Source organism: Fukomys damarensis, unplaced genomic scaffold (genome assembly GCF_012274545.1).
Source record: "Fukomys damarensis isolate Sample0158 unplaced genomic scaffold, DMR_v1.0_HiC HiC_scaffold_6, whole genome shotgun sequence".
Lineage (NCBI taxonomy): Eukaryota > Metazoa > Chordata > Mammalia > Rodentia > Bathyergidae > Fukomys > Fukomys damarensis.
The window spans coordinates 32,707,260-32,730,770 of NW_022900918.1; the positions used below are offsets into that span (position 1 = coordinate 32,707,260).

General features: G+C 41.2%; 1 protein-coding gene across 4 annotated transcripts in view; it reads left to right on the plus strand.

Moving 5' to 3' along the window:
• Ubac2 (UBA domain containing 2) overlaps positions 1–23,511 on the plus strand; it is a 157,017-nt gene that overhangs the window by 1,666 nt on the left and 131,840 nt on the right. For 3 of the 4 annotated variants that reach the window (XM_010604598.2, XM_033760961.1, XM_019204606.2), the window contains exon 2: positions 22,839–22,966. In XM_010604598.2, the coding sequence (XP_010602900.1) occupies positions 22,839–22,966 (128 nt within the window). Of the gene's footprint in view, positions 1–21,653; positions 21,739–22,838; positions 22,967–23,511 lie in introns of those variants that run through there. The other variant, XM_033760959.1, reaches the window with a different exon arrangement.

The following is a 23,511-nucleotide window of genomic DNA, read 5'->3' on the forward strand; positions in this document are numbered from 1 at the left end:
GGGATATCTTTTTTTTTTTTTTTTTTTTTTTTGGTACCAGGAATCGAACTCTGGTCCTTGTGCTTGAGTGGCAGTCGCCAGAACCACTGAGCTAAATCCTCAGCCCTTCAGTTGTTCTTTATTCAGAATTTTGAGCTCTCATTGCTGATCAAAACAGACATAAAAATTTAAGAAGGCAAGAGAAATCTGCTATTAGTTGCTGTGTCATATGAGCCACCAGGTTGTATGGGCAAGGGGCATTCAAATTTTAAACAGAATAACTCTGGGGAAGGTAATTCTTTATTACCTGTAGCACAGATGGGTGACTTTTAGGACCCAAACCACTGACTTGGGAGAGGCCTGGGCCTCCTCAGCTGTCTTGCCCTTTCTCTAGTATGAAAGTTGGAAGGATAGCCCTTCCTCTTATAGCTGTGTTTTATGTGCTCATTAACATTTTGGGCATGTGCTGTAGGTGAACTGTGCTAGGTGCAGAGAACACAGTAATCAATAAGTCTTTATTTATTTTTTGAGACAAGGTTTCACCATGTAACTCATAATGATCCTCCTGTTTCACCCTCCTGAGTGCTGAGATTACAGGCCTGTTGCCCTGGCTGCAGTGATAAACAAGTCTTGGCCCTAGAGTTTATAGTAGTTAACAGTAGAGTTTAGGCGCAGCTTTTCCTGCACTGGTCATTTAGCAAATCTACATTTTAGCAGTTATCATGCTCTAAAATCTTTTTTTCTGGAAAAGTTACCTACTTAGAGAGAAGTGATTTCCTTTAGATCAGAAGCTGTGTGGCCATTTGCTAAGTCAAAATTCTGCTCCTAAATAAGTATCCTGAAGAAGGAGAATATACCTGTTTAACCCTGCCTCCGGGGGTGGAGAGTAACAGTTTCCTTTGAGGAAGAAATCCTCACCTTTTTTTCCACCTGTATTTTCCCCAGATTTTATGACTGGTCGATAGTGTGATGTTTTAGCATTAAACTTACTTTCTTATTCTTTCTGTCTCTCATCAGGAGTCTGTTGAGTAACAGAGGATGTATAGAGGTTAAAAACGGGGTAAAGGAGGCCAGTGCCAGATAGGTTTACAGAGAATTCAAGTGCTTTCGCATAGTGACATGTTAGGAGAAATAGCTGAGATTGAAGTATGCTGGACACTGCTTTAACATGCATTGGCAGGGAAGATGTCTGGGAAGGTGACATTGGAACTAAGACCCAAATCATGTGAAGCAACCAGCCACATTAGAGTTTGATAGAATAAAACTTGCCTTTTGAAGGAAGGGTACACAAGCACGAAATCTGAAGTAGGTGCAGTAGGCTGTTTTCAAGGTGCTAAAGATAGCTTGTGCAGCTGGGGCGGTAAATCAGCAAGGGCATTTGTGACCATTTCTTTGAAACTACCTTGCCATCTTCCTCCTCATGTGGTTATGACTGGGTAAAATCCCACAGAAACAGTGTTCATGACATCGTGGACGCCTACTTGTAGACCAGTGCTGTCACTCAACTCTGTTAAGTAATACATGCATCATGTATTACAGTGCATGTATTAATAAGTGTACACATTACTTAGGCACCTCACAGTGTATTCATTGTGCACAGATGCACTTAACCAACACTGATTATATGGTTAGTGTATGCCAGGTAGAGTTCCCAAGGAGTTCAGCATCCAGATGAAAAATAAATAAATAAAAAGAAATGAACAACCATGTCCGGTGTGGTGGGTTTATTGCGGGAGGTGGGCTGATGGGCACAGTTGTTAAAAGATTTCCCATGGCAGGTGATACTTGAGCTGAGTTTTGAGGGTTGGATAAGAGTTTGTCAGGCATAACAGTAGGGAGAGGGCTTCTGTGGGGGTCAGAGTGTGGCAAAGAGGTAAAGAATTAGAAGACAGTTGTTTATAGCTGGAGTGGGCAGTTCCTAAGTGTGCGGTGACATTGCCAGAGGGCAGTGGAAGGTGACCAGAATCGGGGACAGGACTATAGAGAGAAGCAGAGCTGAGGAAATGGTTGAGGAAGAGAGAATTCCAGAGGAGTGGCTAATAGCTTTACACACTAAGAAGTGAGTTTTTGAGAAGGAGGCTGCCCAGAGCCTTTCTGAAATAGCTTGTACATTAGTCAGTCAAGGGAGAAGTACAATATGGCTGGCTGAAGGCCAAGTGGGATGGAAAGCAGAAACTGGGTTTGGAAAGTACTTTTAAGAAAATCAGTCGCGAAGTGAGCCAGTGGCCAAGTCATTGAGAGCAACCAGTGAGCTAAGGTTTTTCTCCTTAAAGTTGAGAGAAACCTTAGTTCATTGGAACAGTGTTGGGCAAGACCCAGCAGGGAGTGCAAGGTGGAAGATGCAGGAATGACAATCCCAGGAAACTGGAGGAAGTAGCTAAGGTGGGCATACTTCTCATGGTCAGGGGACAAAAGCTCAGTTTACGCTTGATGATGGAGAAGTGGTTGCCAAATGCTGCCTGTCCTGGCTACAGAACATCAGCTGAGCCACTTTCAGAATTATACTTTCCTGGGTCCTGTCTGTAGGGTCACATTTGGAAGGGCCAGTGTGGGCATCCAAAATCTGGATTTTTTTTTTTAGGGAGGTCTTTATTTTTTTGTCCTAGGACCTCACACATGCTAGGCAAACACTCTGTCACTAGCCACCTCCTCGGCCCCCAAAATCTGTATTTTAAAGGCTCCCCAGGCAAATTTAATGAACAAACAGATTTAGATCAAGACAAGAGGTTGGACAAGCAACAGCAAGGACAGAGAGATGCTGAAGGCCCGATTCTGGAAATAGCAGATAGAATGGATGGCATAGAGAGGAGAATTTGTAAAGGGGTTTCTGTAGGTAGGTTGGGTCAGTCAAGCTTGTTGGATTGGGGGGTAGGATGGAAGAAGAGTTGAAGGTGACTCTGGTTTATCATGAGGCTACCATTAACTAAAAACTTGGGAACATAGAGAAGGAAGGAGGAACTCCATGAATTCTGTCTTGGGCCTGTGTTGCATTGAAGAGTGTGGAGTCCTGTTGGGACACTTGGGCATGTCTGGAGCTGGACTGGATGTGCTGATGGGGGGATTAGGCCATGGGTGTGGATGAGGACTCAGATGCTTGTCAACGCCCTGGGTATCGTGCTAACTAGAATCCACATAGCCCTGCTGTGGGAACCAGCACAAAAGATCAGTTCAAGGTGGGACATACAGCATTCAACTGAGCTGGAACTTTTTCCTGAGTGAAACTTATCTGATCTAAAATATTATTAGGAAGTCTTGAATGCAGTTGGAAAAGCTCAGTGAGCCCATCTATGGTCTAGTGGTGTCACTTGCCATTCAGAGATGAACAAACCCTAAGGACTGTGGGGCATTCGAAGTCCACACCACACCTGCATTCCATCTCAAGGTCCCAGGAATATCTTCTGTTCCCCACATGATGCTGAGATGGGCACAACCAGTATTTCCCACTGTCACTTCTGTTTTGTGCTTTCTGGAAGGATCACACTTTTTTTTTTTTTTGGTACCGGGGATCAAACTCAGGTCATTGTACTTGCAAGGCAGGCACCAGAGCCACTGAGCTAAATTCCTGGTCCTACACCATATTCTTAATGGCATGTTCTTTCTTAGATATGTGTTTAATGTGTTGAATACACAACTGTGGAGATGATCAGAATAGCTCTTCATTTGGTTTCTCATCATATTTTTAGAGTTTATTTATTTGGAAGCATAATGCATAATGAAAAGGTATCAGGCCTTATGACTGTCTCTTTACTCATTGTCATTGATTCAGTAGATATTTGAGCTTTTCTGCTGTCCAGCCACTCTTCTGGGTTCTCAGGTTTTAGTGTGAGTTAAAAGACCAAGTGTACATTTGAGGGGTGATAATCTTATGTAAGAAGCTATGAAACAGAGGCTCTGTTTAAACATCAGAAGTACCCCGTTTACCACTTTAATCAATACTTCAGTCTTCATTCAAATAAACCCTTTTTCTTTTTTGCCTCTTTCTCCCATTTAGACTTTTGGCAACTTTTACAAATTGTAAATTTTGTGTGGAGTCTTCCTTTGGTACCTTAATGAAAATACTAAAAATTAATAATTTTGTTTTAGTTAGGTTTCTCTTTTGGGAATAATTTGAGCTGTTTTTCAGGAAGTGAAGACACTGGGGACTGGACACAGAGCCTTCATACTGAGCCAGTGGTCTCCAGTGTTTTTGGCACTAGGGACTGACTTCATGGAAGACAATTTTTCTATGGATTGGTATATGTGCTGCCGAAGTGAGCACAATTTTCCCATGGAGTGGGTAGGAGAGAGTAATGGTTTGGGGATGGTTCAACCATATTACATTTATTGTGTACTTTATTTCTGTTATTACATTGTAATGTATAGTGAAATACTTATACAACTCAGTATAATGCAGAGTCAGTAGGGGCCTGAGCCTGCAGCTTAGATAGACCCTTCTGGCATGATGGGAGACAGTGACATGCAAAGTGTGTTTTGCTTATGTCCAGTCTACTCTCTAATCTCATTTTGGTTGCTGTCACTGCAGAAAATCCTGCTTTATAAAGATAGGATGTTGGAGATGGAAGCAGACTTTTTAGTGCCTTTATGGCACTGTCAGGATATCCCACCTAGACTAACCCAGAATATATGAAGATTTGAAGTTAGCGCAACCATGCTTTTCTCGTGTGGACAAAGTCAGTGCACCTGGCTTATTCACAGATGGGTTGTGGATTCATTCCTTCCCAGTTCAGGGGTCTTTTGTGATTGTGAAGTAATCCTCAATTCTTTTGAAACTTAAGATAGATAATCATGCTGGGAGAAGGCCTTGGCTCAGTCTTTCAAAATCTCTGCTAATGTTCGAAACATAACAAAAATCCCAATATTCACTTGTCACCCCCAAACTTGCCGTTTGGCTTTGAATGCGTCCACTTTATTTGCTGACATGAACACAGTTGTTCTCCTCTGAAGTGACAGATTGAGTTTGTTGAACAGTTTGAATATGTCACATAAATAAGGAAGTTCTGTAACCCATTGTGTGTCACTGAAATGTATTGCCTGTAGTGACTGTTTTCCTAAAAGAAATTTCTGGAGCAACTCTCATAACTAAAAATCTCTGGCCAGTGTTCCACCTTTAGAAGGCTATCTTACTTCTGTGTATAAAAAAAGATGTATTTTCTGTCCATCTCCTCACAGAGCTCTACATATAGATATGTGTTAAGACCATGCACTTTGTTATGGTTTATATTTAGATGTGTTTTCCCCACCACCACCAAAGCCTCATGTACTCATAGGTGGAGCTTTTGGGACCTGACTGGGTCATAGATGTATGATACTAGATCATGGATGTGTGATACTGTATCAGTCCACTGATGGATTTATAGCTGGGGGTGATGCTGGGAGGTGAAACCTGGTGGGAAAAGGTTGGGTACCGTGAGTGAGGCCTGAAAATATATATGTATCTCTTCTGCCTTGAGTGCTCACTTCTTCCTGCCTGCCATGCTATGTACTCCTACTACTCTGTCAGTAGGAGCCAGCTGACTATTGACTAAAACCTCTACAAAGAATAAGCTAAAATAAACCTTTCCTTCTTTGACATGTGGATGTTGGATATTTTGTTCCAGTAATGAGAAAATAACTGGCACACTTATGTGGTTGATAATTTTCAGATAACTAATTTTTTTTTTTTTTTTTGAGACAGGGTCTCCCTTTGTACTCACTATATTACCCAGGCAGGCCTTGAACTCGAGGTGATCCTCCTGCCTCAGCCTACTGAGTGCTGGGATTATATGCACGCATCACCATGCCCAGCTGTGGTTGATAATTTTAATCACCTCCTACAAAATATTGTTAAGTTCAGGCAATGTTTTGGCCAGTCAGTATTTCTTTGTGGCTGCCACAGTGTGTAGATTCATATTCAGAGGTGACCTCTTTGACTGTATAATGAAAACAGAAAGCTATTAAGGCATTACAGCTGCTCTTTCCATGTATAAAACATAAAATTACCAGTTGTTTTCCTGATATGTAAACATTATGAAAGACTTGACTAGGTTGTCTGGAGTTGTGGTGTTAGTTGTCAACAAAGGTTCACGTAATGTATCCTTATGCTTATCTTCCTGAAAGATAAATCACACAAAAGCAAGCATTTTTTTTCTTTTATTGAGTTTATTGGTACATTTTAGGTATACAGTACAGTTACATTCATTATTGGGATCTTGTATTTTACATGACAGGTCTTGGTTCTCATTTTTTTCCCCTTGCCCGTGCCCTCCACCCAAAAGCAAGCATTTTTGCCTCATCACATTAGTAGATTTATACGCTGGATTGCATACTGCAATACAACAGTGACTCATTAATCCTCTTTAACAGTTGTGCCTCAGTATCTTCTGCTATTTCATCTTTTCATCTAGTTAATGGTACTAGCGAAAGAGAATGTGTTTCACCTTTTGAACTGTAACCTCTCCTAAAAGTTCATGATGAATGTCATTAGTAGTAAGCAGGATCAACTCCTTACCATTAGCCATTAAGAATGATGCTCTCAGCCCAGGCACGTCTGATGAAGGTAGTGGCCTTCAATAATTGCTTCTGTTCTTTGTGTCCATTTTTTTTCTTTTCTCCAAAGGCTTGTCCTTTGCACAGTGCTTGGTCTCCATGCCATAAAGCAGGCTTGGAGAATCAATCACCTATTTCACTGAACGCATAATTTAAGTGGGGCTCTTGATATTTTCTTTTAAATGCAGCTTTCTTTTTTTGGCAGTCTTAGTTTTCTGCTGCCTCAATGATGAGTCTTTCCTCTTTCAAAGAAGCTCTTCAGTGAGGTTTGCTTTTTACTCATTTTGGCTGGGGTTAGCTTGTAGGTTTAACAAAACTGTAATTGAGACAGGTGTGCAGTACAGGAAAGAAGTATGGATGGAAGTGATAAATAAGATAATGGGCAGATAACATGCAGACTAAAATAAGTGGTGGATTCTGACTGTACAGCAGTACAATTGAAGTACATCAACATGCCACTGTAAACTGTGTCACCAGGGGCAGCTTAATTCTCATTTGTCATTCACTTACAGGAGTTTGATAGGAATCTACAAGGAGTTGTTTTATTACTGTTTCTTTGCGGTAGACTTCTCTGCTAATGTTAATCTGTAGTTGCAGCTTCTCCCCAGCACTAACATCATTGCCTCACCTCCACCTCAGATCATCAGGCATTATATTTGTATAAGGAGCATAAAACCTAGATCCCGCTCATGCACAGGTCACAGGAGGGTTCTCACTCCTCTGAGAATCTAGTGCAGCTGCTGATCATACAGGAGGTGGAGCTCAGACAGTAATGGGGTGATGGGAAGTGACTAATACAGATGAAGCTTCACTCCCTTGCTCCCCACCGTTTACCTCCCCTGCAGCTGGGTTTGTGACAGGCGTGGACTGACAACCAATCTGTAGTGACAGGTATGGTAACACCTGCACTGAGCCACAGCACCAGCCCTTTTTCATTTTAAGGCAGGGTCTCATTAATTTGCCCGTACTGGCCTTTTCAAGGGTCTTGAGTTTCTGCATTTCTAATCAGGGTTGCCCAAACTATGCACAACTTCCTTTAAGGCCAGATTTGGAGAGTGAGCCATTCCCACATTTTAAAAAGTTTTTTGGAACTGTACTTCTGAAACTACAAAGGGACATAATTTGTTCAAGAATTTTAACTAAGAATGAAACAAAGACATTAACTAGGGCAGGGAAGATGCTTTTAAATGTATTTCTTTTCATTGCAAAAGTGAGATTAACCACTTTGTAGAAAACTTGGAAAATATATACAGCACTGTTAGCATTTCAGTTAATTTTCATTTTTTCTTTTCCTATGTTACATGTTTTATGTTCTTGTTTTAAAATAACTGTTTTTGTTATTGTAAAGGCATTTCGCGTTCATCAAAGTAACTTCTGAAATGTAGAAAAGCACTAAGAAGAAATAAAATGGCATTGACATTTGGATGTTTACTCTGTTTTTGCAGTGCAAAAATGAAAAATCAAATAAGTACAAATAAACTTAACCCATATAAATATTACTTTGTGATTTGCTTTTATTTCACCTAAAAGGATTTTAAAAAATATGACTGTTGTGTGATCTGTTCTTTTGTATTCTGCTTTTCGCCCTCATCAGAAATATTACCCCAGTATCCAGTTCTTGCAGAATTAGGTAGTTTTTCCCTATTAAAGTTATGCTAAGAGGATCTTAAGTTTCAGATATTCCTAGAAGTGAAAGCAGGTTAAATAAAATACATCATCTTATAGCTTTGCACATACTACCAATTTCCAGTTCCAAAGGATGCTGCTTATTTAAAACTTCAGCAGATTAAGGGAAAAAATTGCTTTACTTATTACAATGAATTTTATTACAGCTGCTTTATGAGGATAAGTATTTTTTTCTCCTGATCCCACAAATGAGTGTGTTAAGGCTCAGATAATTTGCCTAAGATCATGTTGCTGGCATGTAGGAGAGCTGGATTTCAGCTAGATTTGCCTGCTTCCGTAGCCTGTACGTTTTCCACTGTATCATTCCATGTCGATGAGTTAATCCCTTTAATGGAAAAGGGCTGCAGTAATATGACTCATAAGCCTGTGCGCTTATCTGGGGAAAGAGTCATCAATAGTTCTGCATATCTCCATATAATTTCTTATATTTTCAGTCAATAACTAGTAGGGGTGATTGGAAAATATAGTAAATGTTTAAATTTTTAAAAAATTTATTACCATTAAAAGACACATTGCCATGAATTCCGTGTCACAATACTCCCCCTTATTTCGAACTCGTCTCATTATTCTTGTCACTGTCTGAAGCAGTTTTTGAAGTCCTCTTGTCTTTGGTTATGCCATCATGGCTACCTCAGTGTTCTAAATTGATTTAAAATATTTACTTTTCATGGTCATTTTGACTTTGGCAAGGAGCTGAAAGGAGCCAGAACTTTTGTGGTGCCAGATCTGGTGGATAATTTGCATTTGGATGTATCATAATGCTTTTGGAAGTTTGCCTTTCTGTTTGATGGCACTCAGCAGCAATATTCATTTTTGATTACACCTTGCAAAGACACAAAAGGGGACTTCTAGAACTGCTTCACAAAGTGGCAGAGGTGATGGAATAAGTATTTAAACAAGGGAGAGTTATTTTGAGAGAGATTAATGGCAGCGTTTCTTTTACTATGATTTAAAAATTTAATCATTCCCTATACCTATCAGTCAGACCTTGTAGGAATAAACTACTACTAGTTTTTTCTACGTCACACTTACTGTGAGACAGCTAGGCATTAAGCCTTCATTTAGTTCCTCAGAACAACCCTGTGAGTTAGCAGGCCAAGAAGCTGACACATAGATATTTAAGTGACTTTTCCAAGGTCACATAGGAGCAAGATTAGAATTGGAACCCAGGCAGTCTGGCCTTAGGTCTGTGATGCATACAACTGCTTCTCTGCCTTAAAGATAACTTGTCTCCACGTGTCTCTCCTGACTGCTGAGATCTTCATAGGTTGATTATAAAATACTAGCTTGGGTTAGCAGGTAGAGCTCGTGTCCCAATCTCTGTAACTGAATCACTCTGTCCTGGCAAGTTCCATCTTGTTTTTGTAGTAATTAATTCTCTATATTTTTGTGTATGTGTGAATTACATTGTATCTCTCTCTTCCCTTATCAAATTACATCCTCTTTATCTAACTTTTTCATTCTCAGTTTGTCCAGTATCAGTTTTAGTATGAAAGTAGACCCACCTTACATCAAGCTACTTCAAAAATACATCATCTATAGAATTTTTTGAAAAATGTAACTTGATAATTTACTTCAGCATTTTTAAAATATGCTTTCCAAAACATGTGCTTTAAGAAGCTTCTGGAGTTTTAAGCCTAATTTAAATTATGAGTACAAGTGAGAATTATAATTTAAACCACATTTAAGTCATGATTCTTTCTCCCGTATGTTTTTCCCTAGACTTCATAAGCTACATTGCCATTGCTCTCAGCCATTTAATGTGTCACGATACAGTGGAACAACAGACCTAGGTAGGTCAGCAATGTTGTTGGCTGTAGTTTTCTAGTGATTGACAAAGCAGATTAACACGTGGCAATTTTACAACAACAAAAAAAGTTGCTTTCGTTGTATTAACTGTTCTAAAACTTATTGAGGATGGAATATAACACGTAAGGAAGAAACAAAATTTTAATTCATTATATTTGATCTTTACATATTGTGGCTATGCAAATTTCTTTGTCTTTATGTCTATCTGTATCTTGTTTTAGTCACTTGTCCCTGGAACAAAATACTTGACACCTACAACTTAAAGGAGGAGAGGTTTATTTTGGCTCATTGGTTTTTGGAGGATTTAGTCCATGGTTGGCTGGCTCCAAGGCAGGAAGGGCATAGTGCAAAGGTCTGGTGGAGGAAAGCTGCTCACATCATAGCGACTGGGGAGCAGAGAGAGAAGGGAAAAGCTGGGGCAGGAGATAGGCCCCTGTGGGTCATGCCCCTAGTGACCTACCTCCAACCAGGCCCCACTCCTAACAGTCATGAGCCAGTCATCTGCCAGAAGCCCCACTTCTGAACACACGGAGGAGGGATATTCTAGGTTTAAAGCACAATGTACGTCCACATTTTACAATGCAAAATTGGGGCTAGTTTTATATTATTTTCATTTAACCTTCTGAAATGAATTTACCCATGTCATTAACAATCTTTAAAGCTGACTTTTAACATTTTTATTTTGCCCTGTTATAAAACTGGAACATCTTGCTGAAAAAATACACACACTCAAAAATTACACCAATACTTAAGAATGACTAGGCTTACATAATTAGGTCTCCCACCCAAATAACCACCACTGGTTAGTGCTTATCCTTCCAGGCTTTTCTATGCTCGTGTTTACCTACTAGTTCTTTTCTCTGAAACACACAGTTACGTACACACATTCATGTATGCATATTTAGTTTTATGCAGAAATGGCATTTGAATGTATATTTTGATTATAGTATTGTATCATAAAATATGTTTTCTCACTTATTTTTCCATTAAGAACCAATGTTAAGTTGAGCATCTGTATAACTAAGTTGAAATTTCATCTTACTTCACCCTAAAAAATAATCATAAATGTGGAGTTCATGGTCAAAGAACTGTGTAGCGTTGTGCTGCTTTTGATCTGTTGCTAAGTCCTTTCAGAGAGGGTGTATTATTTTATGCTTTTCAGTGGTTTAGGAGCATATGTTCCTCACCAAACTCTTGTAACAACTCAGTGTGATAATTTTATTTGTTTGTTTGTTTGCTTTTTGAGACAGGGTCTCACTATGTAGTTGAGACTGACCTGGAACTCACTATGTAGTCCAGGCTGGTCTCGAACTCATAGCGATCCTCCTGCCTCAGCCTCCTGAGTGCTGGGATTACAGGCGTGAGCCACCACGCCCAACCTCAGCATGATAATTTAAAATAATTTTTGTCAGTAGATTAATAGATGTCATTTCATTGTTTAATTGTATATTTCTTTGTGAAAGTGAACCTTTTTCCTCTTGCATATTTATCTTTCAGTTGTGGTGTAATTAGCACAGTGGTTGCCTTAATCATTTTAAATAGTGAGCAAAACCTTTCTTTTTTTAAAATGTACAATTTTTGGCACAGTGAGTAGGCTCCCCTATAATAATGAGAAATGAGTGTCTACTCAGCTTCCTAATTTGTGTTGTATATGTGGTGTGTATGTGTTGATGGTCTGTTCTGTATGGTAATCCTTTCATGCTTTATAAGTTGATTTTATATAGAAGACAAAAAAGCAGTAGCTATGCTGACCGTACTTTATTGTATACTGTGGAATCGGGCATGTAACTGGACTTGTAGAAAGAAATAGAGTCCTAAGTCGGGAGATCTGGGCTGCTTCAAGGAGCCTCTAGTTTCTTTTCTTTTTTTGGTACTGGTGATCGAATTTGGGTCCTCTAATTTCTTCTTGAATCTCACATCTTTTTTTTTATTTTAGTTTTTATTTTTATTTTTTGGTGTTGGCATCAGTTTTGTGTTTTTTGTCTCCCTGCCTGTCCTAGAATGACTTTTCTTTCCCCCGTCTATGTGAGGATACTGGTGGTGAACTTTGTGGATCCTTGCGTGGCCTATGCAGTACTGAATGACGGGAACCTGAAATGCATGTTGGGGCCTCCTGCTTGTTTGTAGGGAGATGATTTTCCACAAGAGGCCGGGCCAGATTACTCCAGTGTGCAGCACGTGTTTCCGTGTATGCCGCAGAGGGCAGGGATAGGTGTCTGGCAAGCATGTGTGTGTGTAAATTTCTCCGGAGTGAAGCTGTCCTGACCGTTCTCTTCTCTGGCACCCATGCTATGATCTCTCCTGAAAATTTGAAGTTTCCCCAAGTTCTCTTCCATTTTTCTCCTCAGACCTCTAACCTCCTTGACATCCTCCTTGATGTCCCCTTCCTTTATAGAAAGTTGTATTTCATTTTGGGAAGAAACCCTTCTTCCCAGCTAGGATGGTGGAACAAATGGCTGTTTGTGAGAAAGAATGTGGGAAAATGGGTTTGCGGTTTTAGTAAGATCCAGCTGACCCCACTGATATAAGTGCTTGACACATTAATACCCGTCTACTAGAGGTGGCCTTAATATTGCTAAATAAACAGCAAGTTTTTTAAAGTCCTGATGATACTAAAGCAAGAAATCTTGATTTGGAACTATTTGAAAATATCGCTTTAATAGCAGGGAGATTTCCATTGTAACAGAGGAGGTGGCAGGTGTGGCTCTTTCTGTCAGCAGCAGTTATTAGATAGGATCTAATAACTTTATTTTGTTCCTAGTGTGTGGGGTTTTTTTTTTTTTTTGAGTCTGGGTCTCACTGTGTAGTTGAGACTGATCTGGAACTCACTCTGTAGCCCAGGCTGGTCTCGAGCTCACAGCGATCCTCCTGCCTCAACCTCCCAAGTGCTGGGATTTCAGGCGTGTGCCCCTACACTGGGCTCCTAGTGTGTTTATTTTTGTAGTTACCTACTAATTACAAGGGGACATTTATTTTCTATTTCTGTAGTGAGACATAAATTTCCTTTTAAAATGCATTTATTTATGCAAATCCTGATAAGGTAACTTAAGGAAAAATATTCGGTAATAGGATAGTAATGCTGAGGTATGGCATACATTGCATTGCTACTGATTGAGAAGTGTAAATGATTCTGCTGATGACTCATGTCCTTCCTCAGTTCTTGGCTTTATCGAGTCTTTCCCTTGATTCATTTGAAAGGAACTATTTCTCTGGTGTCTTGAAGATTCTTATAATTTTGGGAGGCAAGAAGAAAAGACAGATGTCCCCAATCTGTTGTCCTACACTGGACTTCACCTAGCTGTCCTTTGGGTTTCATTGCTTGTACTTGACTCTTTGCTCCATGTAGACTTGATTTTAGTGTTTGGGGATTAAGAAGGACTTTTCTTTCTCTTCTGCTTGCCTGTTTCTCAGCATCAGTGATTGGAGGTGTTTAGCAGCTTGTAGGCCAAATCTCACAGGGGTTAGGTGGTACAAGGCCATGACTTGGAGGCCAAACTTGGAGGTTTGCAGCTTGGTTCTTTTATGGTTTGCCTTCAGGTAGGATCAAATCAGATCCCCAGCGTTATCAAACTCAGGTTTCTGTGCCAACTGATGTATGGATTTTTCTGGCCATCTTTCCCCCAGTAGAGAGTGCAGTTTGCATTAAAAAATCTACGGAAGCACACAGCTGCCCTCCTGTTACCGTCTCGAATGTCTGAGCACAAGTCTTTGTAGCTTGGCACCCTTACTGGTTGCTCTCATTGGCTTGGGTGAGCTTTACTGGGTCTCTGAACACCTGGAATTGTCCCTAGTTTGGTGTGACATCGTTACTGATGCATGCCACCCCCAGTAATGCTTCTGCAGGCCAGACTTGGGGACAGGTAGGCCACCCAGGTCCCTGTGAGGTAGGGTTAGGGAGGGGTTATTTGCCAATCCCTTTAAATTGGAGTACTCAGACAGAAGCCCTGATTTCCATTTTATCCTGTGATGTGTGTCCTGCCACAGGGTCAACTTGCTGCACAACAGGGACCCACTGGGCATGTGCAGTTCCCTTGCAGTGGACGTCTGTTTCACTGCCTGGCCTCCTCAGATGCTTGCCTATACAGCACATTTTCTTGCCACTACACATTTCCACATGTTAGAATGACGTTTTCTTCTCTCTTACAGTTTTATTGCACAAGTCCAGAGCTTTCCGCAAGCTTCCTGAATGTGGAGTTGTTCCTACTTTTGAATGATTTGTCCTCTGTCTACATGGAATAGTCACGTTTTTCTTACCTTTTTTGGCTTTTAAAACTATATCTTTATAATTGCATTTTTTGGGGTCTAACTAGCATTTTCAACAATGACTACTGTTTAGGTTTAATTGAGAGTATCAGCATTTGTATAAAATCTCCGTAGGAGTGAGTATAAACCTAATTAAGATCTGGTACAGTGGCAGGGTCAAAATAAAAATTACAGGTCCTAATGCCATGATGCTTGCGGATTCGATGCACTGTTTTCTGGTGTGCAAGCCTCAGTGTATAGCACTATTTCAAATCATTCCCTTTAAATTTTCCTGCTCTTCTGTCCTCTAATTCATACTGTGGACACATTTTAGATGTAGGACACATTTTTGTATCTAGTGGGCAGATCCTCATTCCTTCCCACCCCCCTCTTTCTGGAAACTTTTTTTTTTTTTTTTTTGGTGCCGGGGGTTGAACTCCTGTCCTTGTGCTTGTGAGGCAGGCGGTGGCACCGTTGAGTTAAAATTCCCTGGCCGTCCTGTAAACTTCTTAGCACTTTCTTCTGTCTGTTTTCCTGATAAACTCTAACCATTGATGTGTAACAAGAGTTTGTTGGCTGCCCTTCTGAGCCAGGCACCCTGCCCTGGAGCTTGGGGACCTCTATGAGGAACTGACACTGAGGCAGGTGCCCTGTGTCATTGAATTCCCCCCAGGGCGTTAGGGACAGGAAGCATTTCACAGATGGCTTTCAGCAACTTAGTCTTACTTCTAAATGTGGTAGAGAAACAAAAACTGGGACCTTTTGCTCTCCTGGCAGTTTTACTGAGGATTTTGTGGAGACAGCCATGAGAATGTACATATTCTTCCCTGACTTGGTCACTGAAGACAAATTCCATTAAGCTTCTCGTAGAAAGCTGAGAGGGTGAGAAATAAATCTTGGTGGAAACAGAAGGTGCAGTGCGTGGTTTACTGCACTTTTGTGGACTCTTGTCTTGTTTTTTATTTAGTTCCTTTCTAATGAAAAGTTTTTAAGACCCTTACTTCATAAGATTCCAGATTACCTTATTCTCGTGCGAACCCTGAGGAGTTTACCAAGTAGTTAAATAGTCAGAAATGGGAAAACCAGTGCTGCGGTAGGATAAGGTGGCCTCTCCTCTCAACCGTGTGAACCGCACTGGGTTTTTTGACGTGTGTCTTTTTATGTGCCAGATGTGCTGGGGCAAGCACTTGCTGCCTCCCCCAGTTTGTACTTAGCTCTGCTGCATCTGTAACAGCCCACATGGCTGAGCTCTGCAGAACCTGTGGTCAGTGTCTTCAGTGCTAAGACAAAATTCAGAGAATGTAAGATTCCCTGAGTTAGCCATTTTAGAGTATACTTACTGGCTTCTAGTATATTTATACTGTTGTGCGTATAACACTACCGTGTAACCAGAGCATTTCATCACCCCACGAAGAAATCCAGGACTCGGAAGGCAGTCATTCTCCGTTCCCCCTGCCCTGATGACACTAATCTGCTTCAGGCCCCTACAGATTTTTAAATTATGGGAATTTCCTGTAATGAAATCATGTAATATGTGGCTTTTGTGTCTGGCTTGTACTTAATGTAATGTGTTTGAGATTTGTTCTTGTTGTAGCACATAGCAGGGCTTTGTTCTTTTTATGACTGAATAAAATCCTATTGTATGGATATGCCAATCTTGTTTATCCATTTATTTGTTGGCGAATATTGGATTGCTTCCACTTTTTGCTTGTTATAATAATGCTACCATGATTTTTTTGTTGTTGTTTTTTGGTGGGGGTGTTGAGACAGGGCCTCACTATGTAGTTGAGACTGACCTGGCACTCACTATGTAGCCCAGGCTGGTCTTGAACTCACAGCGATCCTCCTGTCTCAGCCTCCCAAGTGCTGGGAATACAGGCGTGTGCCACCACGCCCAGCAATGCTACCATGATTTGTGGGTTTTTGCTTGTGTTCCTGATTTTAGTTATCTTGGGTATATACTCAGGAGTGGAATTGCTGGGACATATGGTAAATTCTGTTTGACGCTTAACACTTAAAATGTGTTTTAAATATTAAATGTATAAAGTCATATTTTCTTGTTATAAGAATAAATTTTGTTCCTTGATAGGAAAACTGTTCAGTTACCAGCCTTCTACTAATTAGCTGCGACAATTGGCAGGTTATTTAACCTTTCACAGTCTCTCTCCTTCCTTCCTTCTCTTCTTTTTCCTTCCTTCCTTTCTTTCTCTATTGGTTTTTTTGAGACAGCATCTTGCTTTGTAATTCAGGCTGGCCTTGAACTCGTAGTCTAGCCAGACTGGCCTTGAGCTCACAGTGATCCTCCTGCCTCAGCCTCCTCTAAGTGATGGAATTATAGGCATGTGCCACCACATTGGGCTTCTAAATCTTACTTCTTCACCTGGAGTGTATGGGTAGTTAATTCCTGCCTTGGGGTTACTATAAGAATTCACTGAGATGGCATTACAGAGAAAGTCTTTTTATTGACATTGTGCCCAGCATAAAATAATCCACATATACTGTAATAGTTATTTTAGGGTAGTAGTCACATGAGCCTGATTGGCATTCACTGCCACAAAAGAAATATTCATCCCTTGGTCATACCAAACAGAAACAAGATGAATTGCCCAGAAATCTTGAACTTTGGTGTTTTATATTATCTTTGCCATTTTTACTTTTAGATTAATGCATTGTTTATTTTTTAAAAAATAATATCACCCCTGTTTTGAGAGGTGGACAGACCTCCTGCAGGGAAGCGACTGTTCCTTTTTTTAACCTGCTCTCTGATCACATAGGTTCTTTGTGTATGAACCACTTCCTGGCTCTCCTCACAGGCAGGAAGGTTGCTGGTGACCCCACCCCCATCTCAATGTGTGAGAATTTAGCTGGTTAAAAAGTATTTTTCTCACTGTTAGAATAGATTTGTGTAAAAAATTTAAATATCCCATGAATAGATCAGAGATTATCACTTAATATTCTAATGGATGCTTTTTGAAAAACCATGTATTTATGTGCTGTTTTAGCTTTTAAATTTTATGATTCACTGCCTTCCTAATGCAGTATTTTAATTGTGATATATTTGAAATATGCTGAAAAGTTGAAAGATTGGTACCGTGAACAGCATGACCTATCACCTAGATTCTGCAGTTAACGTTTTACTGTATTTCCTTTATCAGATTATCCATTCCTGTATTTGTTGATCAGCGCATCTTATTTTTTGAGCCATTTCAAAGTAAATTGTAGTCAGCGCTTATGTGCATTAAATATCAATAATTGCTTAAAATTCGTATTTTTCAAAGTAAATTTTCCAAAAAGAAAAGTGCATGTATCTTGAATTGATCAGTAAATCCTGCCATCCATAGTATCCTGTCTTCTTATTTTGTGTTGTGAGACTTCCTGGGTGTTTGTGTATTGTGTTACTCAGTTCTGCAAGGCTTTTGGGGATCTAATGTTTTGCTCTTCTTTAAAGGAAGACTTAGTTGTACAGCTATTATACTTCAGTTTAACATCTCTATTTTGGATAGTTAGTCCTTGACACAGGTAAAGGTCGTATAAATAGGATTGATTAATAATTCAGTATTTATTTTTAATTTAAAATTTTGAATGTGGTAAGATAAGAGTATGCATGAAATTTGCAGTCTTTCCTTTTGGAAGGGTGGTTTGAGATGGTCTCAGCTGTGTAGTTCAGGCTGGCCTCCAACTTGTGGTGATCCCCCTGCCTCAGCCTCCCAAATCCTAGGATTACAGGTGTGTGCCACCAGGCCTGGCAAAATTTACAGTCTTAGCTATTTTTAAGCGTACAGTTCTGTAGTATCAAGTGCATTCATACTGTTGTGCAAACCATCTCCAGTAGTCTTTCCATCTTAGAAAACTGTGGCTCTTTATCCATGAAATAACAATCCCCACTCCCTGCTCCTGCCCTGGCCCTGGCAACCACCATTCTACCTTCTCTTTGTGAATTTCAGTATTCAAGTACCTTGTGTAAGTGGAATTGTTTTTTATGAGTGCTTCATTTCATTTAGCTGTGTTCTCAAGATTCATCCCTGTTTTAGCAGGAGTCAGAATTTCCTTATTAAGGCTGAATTAAATTCTGTTGTATGTGTGTGGCCCAGTTTATCTGGTGGTCCATTTGTGTCAGTGGACAGTTGGGTCACCCCACAAGTTAGTGTGTGAGCTCTTCTTGTGTGTCAGGGCCCTTCCATGCAACGAGGACATGCTGACCACTCTTGACACAGGTCCAGTGTCGGGCACGAGAGCAACTACAGCAGTGAACACACCAGACGGGTCACAGCTCTCGGGTCCAGTGGAGTGGGAGGTGGCCGAGATGGACAGTAAGTAAAGAAATGTTTGCTTCTAAAAATCCACTTTTTTTTCCTTCACATTTTAATGTTTTTTAAATTGAGGCATGTCTTATAATTGATGACATCTCAAAATTATATCTGGTAAAGTTTCTTTTTAGTGTCACCAAAAATAATGGTGTATTTTATATTCCTCTTGAATCATAGCATTGATGAATCACTCTTAAGTCTGCTGCTAAGTGCTATAAAAAATCAGTACAAACAGGATAAACAGCTGCAGGGGGTGGGTGCATACAAATAAGATGATATTTAAGCAGAGCACATGTTTACCTCCAGTGATCTTTTTTCATAGCAGGTCTTCATCCCTTAAGGAAGCAATGCTGGTCCATTCTCCAGCACTTCCTAGCTGCCTGGTGTGGGCTGGTGATGGTTTGCAGCCTGGCAACTTGTGTAGAGAGGAGAGCCTGGCCACGTGGGTGTTTGGGAGTATTGTGCGAGATTGGCCCAGATCTTCTGATGTGGTAAAGACAGCATCCCAGGAACTCAGTAACTGGCAACAGTTCTTGCGGTTGCTCAGAACAAAACTTTGGTGTAATTTGTGACTTCTCCATTTGCCCACGCTTTATACCCAGTCAGTCAACAGATTGTGACTGCTGTACCTTCAAAACCTATCCCAAGTCTAATGCCTCTCAGCGTGTCCATCCAAACCTCCCTCAGTTGAGCTAATTTAGCCTAAATGGTCTAAATAGCCGCTCAGCTGGTTTTCCCTTTTCTGCCCGTGCCATGCTGTGATCTCCTCTCAACTTAGCCATCAGGGTGATCATTTAAAAGGTACCTGATGGTGCCATTCCTCTACTTCCCCCACCCCCAAGAAAAAAGCATTCTGTCAGCCTCCGAGGAAAGGTTAGCAACCTTACAATGGCCTACAGGGCTCTCCACTCTCTACTCTCCCACTTCTTCCTTTTTCTTTCTTTGGGGGGGGCTACTGGGGGTTGAATTCAGGACCTTACACTCGCCAGAAAAGCACGGCACCACTGTGCTAGATCCACAGCCCTCTACTCTCCCACTTCTTTGACCTTGTATCCTACCTGTGTGCCTTACACTCATTCTGTCCAGCTGCATTGGCTGCCCTACTGCGTATCCTTTCTCAAAGCATTTTCCCTTTAGTATTAATGAACACTCTTCCCCTAGAGGTCTACAGGGCCCACTCCCTAAGTTCTTTGCTCAAGTCTTACCCTGTCAGAAGAGTTCTTCCTAACTGCCCTGTATAAATGACCCCCTCCTTATAGCAGTCTTTTGCCTTCTAAGCAAGCAGGGCTCGTTTGTGCGGTGATAGCAAACAACTCCAAGGTATCAGAGGCCTAGCCTAAGAGAACAAGGCGTAGCCTAAGAGCCTCATTACCAGTGGCACATCTTCCTTGAGAATCACCGGCGGGTGGGAGAGGGTTTTGCCTACATTGTCGTCAGGCCTGAGATCTGGCTGGTAGGGTGGCCGCCGTCTTGAGCACTGGCTATTGAAGTATCTGCCTGGAAGCGACCCGTCGTCCTGTTGCCATATCTAACTTCAGTTGGGATTGGTGGGTGGGTAGCAATCAACTATGTGTCTGAGAAGAGACCAGGAAGCGTGTGGTAGCAGCCATAGGTTTACCCCCCTTATTTTTCTAAGGTCTTTGTTTCCATCTGACACATATCCACCTTTTTGTGTTTATTTTCTTTTCTCTCCCATCTTGATTATAAACACCACAAGAGAAGGGACTCTGTCCTTCATTTACTGACTTACCCTAGGGTCTAAAAAATGTATTGTGTGCAATAGGTGATTGTTAATATTTACAGAGTGATTGGACTGCGGATGTAGCTCAGTGGTGCTGTGCCTGCCTTGCAAGTGCAAGGTCCTGAGTTCAATCCCTGGCACCAAAAAAATGTTTACAGAGTGATTGAGAATGCTGTGGCGAATCATTTACTCATCTGGTGATATGTGAACCAAGTTAGAAGTATAGAGGGGAGTTCCCGGGAGACAGGAGCAGCTGGCATGAGTCAGGAAGCTGGCAGTAGACTTCTAGAGAAGCAGAGGTGAGAGTCTCTGTGAGACTTGAGATGGAGCTTGAAGTGAAACCTTCCAGCTCGGCGCTGAGATTTTCTCCATTCATGTTGAGTTGCTTAGGAACAGCAAAGAAGAGGCAAGAATGATGGGGCTGTTTCACAAGGACAAGTGGAAACCCAGGGTGGAGAAGGAAGCGTGATCCCAGCTGTCCCTCCGAGTGTCGTCTGGACCATGCACCCCCTCAGTCCTGTCTCAGGGGCACAGGAGATTGCCTGGCACAAAGGAAGCCCATCCTCCTGGGGGCCTAAGACTTTTGCCCTTCATTCATTCTTTATTTCCTTCCTCTGACACTCTTGAAGTAGGTTCTCTTCCCCACTTCACAGGTGAGAAAACAGGCTGTCATTGCTCACGACAGAATTTAGGTTGGTCACCCTCAGCAGCCATGGCACCCCCTATACCTTTGAGACACCAGGCAGTGGGAAGCTCCGTTAGGTTTTTAGATTCCTTGTGACCTTGGAGAAAAATGTGTAACCATTGCTAGTGGTTCCACTCTAGATGTTTGCAGGACCTTACCAGAGAGGAAATAGTGGGCTATTTTTATATATGCTCAAACAAGCACAATAACCACAGTATCAACTGCAACTGGTAAATCCACCCCCAGGGAATTTCTTATGAATAACATTAAACTGTACCTTACAGAATCTGAAAGTGCCCCCATCTCTGATACTTGTCTATATCTTGCCTGTTGGTGATTTGAGTGTTTCCTCTGTAAATGGAGCTGTGTGAGGCTTCACGGCAGATATTAGAAGGGGAAGGCACAGGTCTCCCTTTAGGAATCTTTAGGGTACGGTAATTGGGAAGGCAAAACTGCGTGGAGCCATGATGGTTGAGGCAGTGTAGAAGCCAAGGCACGAAGTGGGGAACAGCCCTCTTGGCCAGAATGGCTCACTCATGCCAGTGGAGGGAGGTGGAAATGCAGCTGCATACGCTTGAGAAAGGGAGTATCTGTACTAGCCAGGGATGGATGGAGTTTGGGATTGTTCCAGAACCACTGAAAGAGAAACCATTGTGTTCAGGAGGCAGAGAGAGGAACAGTTTGGTTGCAGTAAAAGATCCACAGGACAGAGCTGCTGGAGAAGCTGTGGACCCAGAATTGGCATGGGGGAAACCAGGCAGGAGGTAATGGTGGTCCTGTCCCGGAGGTAACAGAAAAGTACCAGGCTGTTTTAGGAAAGAAGACCACACCCATGCATGCTGTCCTTGCTTTGCACAGTGATGTGGTGCCACCAAAGTAGCCACGAGCTGAACAGAGGCAGTGTTATTTTAATAATCGGGAAAAATTGGGATCAGTCACTACCTTTAAATTTCTTTGTTGAAAATGCCTTTTTAACTTAAAAAAATTTTCATATATAGTAGTAAATGTAGTAAGACTTGTTTTTTAGTGTACTAACTTATTAAAAATATTAGAGACATTAAGGGTTAAAACATTTTATTTCTTTGTAAAAAATGGGTCAAGAGTATTTAGAACAGTGTTCGCCTTCTTGTTGCATAATTGCTAAATTGGAGTAATCTTTCTTCCTACCTTGTGATTGTCATCTACCTTTCTGATTTTGGTGGTTTCCAGAATTTTATTCTCTTATGGCAGAGTCATGAAATAGCTGTGAGAGTTCTTACTGTGGAGATTTCTGCCAGCCGCCTTTCTTCTGCGATATATCAGTCCTTTTCATTACAATCACTGCATTAGTTTCCTATTGCTGCTATAACAAAAAAAAAAAATCACAGATGTGATGGCTGCTTTTAGGGCATGGCGGAGGTTACACAGGCTCTCATGGAAAACTGACTTGGACTGTGCTTGTATTCAGGATAGAAAATTTCAGGAGGCCACTGCAGTCAGCAGTGTTAACACTTTCACCTCTTAAAATTTTTTATTTTAAAACAAATGTGTTTTTCTCCTTCACACTCTGAGCAAACTGGTTGATCTGGTAGAAAACACACTCTACTTTATACTTGCGTAACCGTTTTCTGAAGGGTGTCCTGCCAGGTTCCTGGTATTTACTTGCTGTGGTCCTGTAAGAGTCAGCAAACAGTGCTGTGACTTCCGTGTGCTTCAGTGTCCTCTCATGGCCCACTTCTGCAGAGTTTTACTGGGAGCTAAGCGTAGAGCTTCTGTACTTCATCTGCCCTCTGATTTTAAAAAGGGAATTCTCTTGCTTTTCACCCATGTAATTTTTTTTAATCTTAGGTGTAATCACCCTGACCATGGTTTCCTTTCCCCCTAGACAAGGCACCTCTGTCAAAGAGTCTTCTGCTGGTTCCTAGTGCCCTGTCCCTCCTGCTGGCCCTCCTACTGCCACACTGTCAGAAGTTCTTCGTGTATGACCTCCATGCCGTCAAGAATGACTTCCAGGTGAGTGTGGCTCCCTCGGCCTCTGGGATTTGCTTTTTCCCCTGCCACGCATTAGTTCCCCAAGTCCCTGAATTTGTTAAGAAATACTATTAATACTTCCTTGACAAGTACACGTTCTACTTGTATCTGTTGATGTTTCCAGCAAAACATAGTAATGAGAAAATTGCAGTATTTTTCTCTCACTGGACACATCTATTTGGTTTCACTTTTACTCATGGAAATGCAACTTGTAATTTCAAGGGAATTTTTGAAACAATGTTGTCTTTTTTTTTTTAGGATCAGTTTGCATACTTAACACTTCCAAGAACTTGGCTCAGTTTGAATATTTGATTAGGTCATCTCAGCTTTCAATTGTAATACAATGTGAATTTATAATTATTTTTATGATGGTAGTTAAACCAAGTAGGAGATTGTTCGTGAGTGTTTGCCATTAGGAAGAACAGAACTCAACAGCTTCCAAGACTGATGGACTGAACTCATCAAAAATGGTGCTGATGGGGTCTTGTCTATGAGTTGGAGCTATTAAAAGTTATGCTGTATAACCT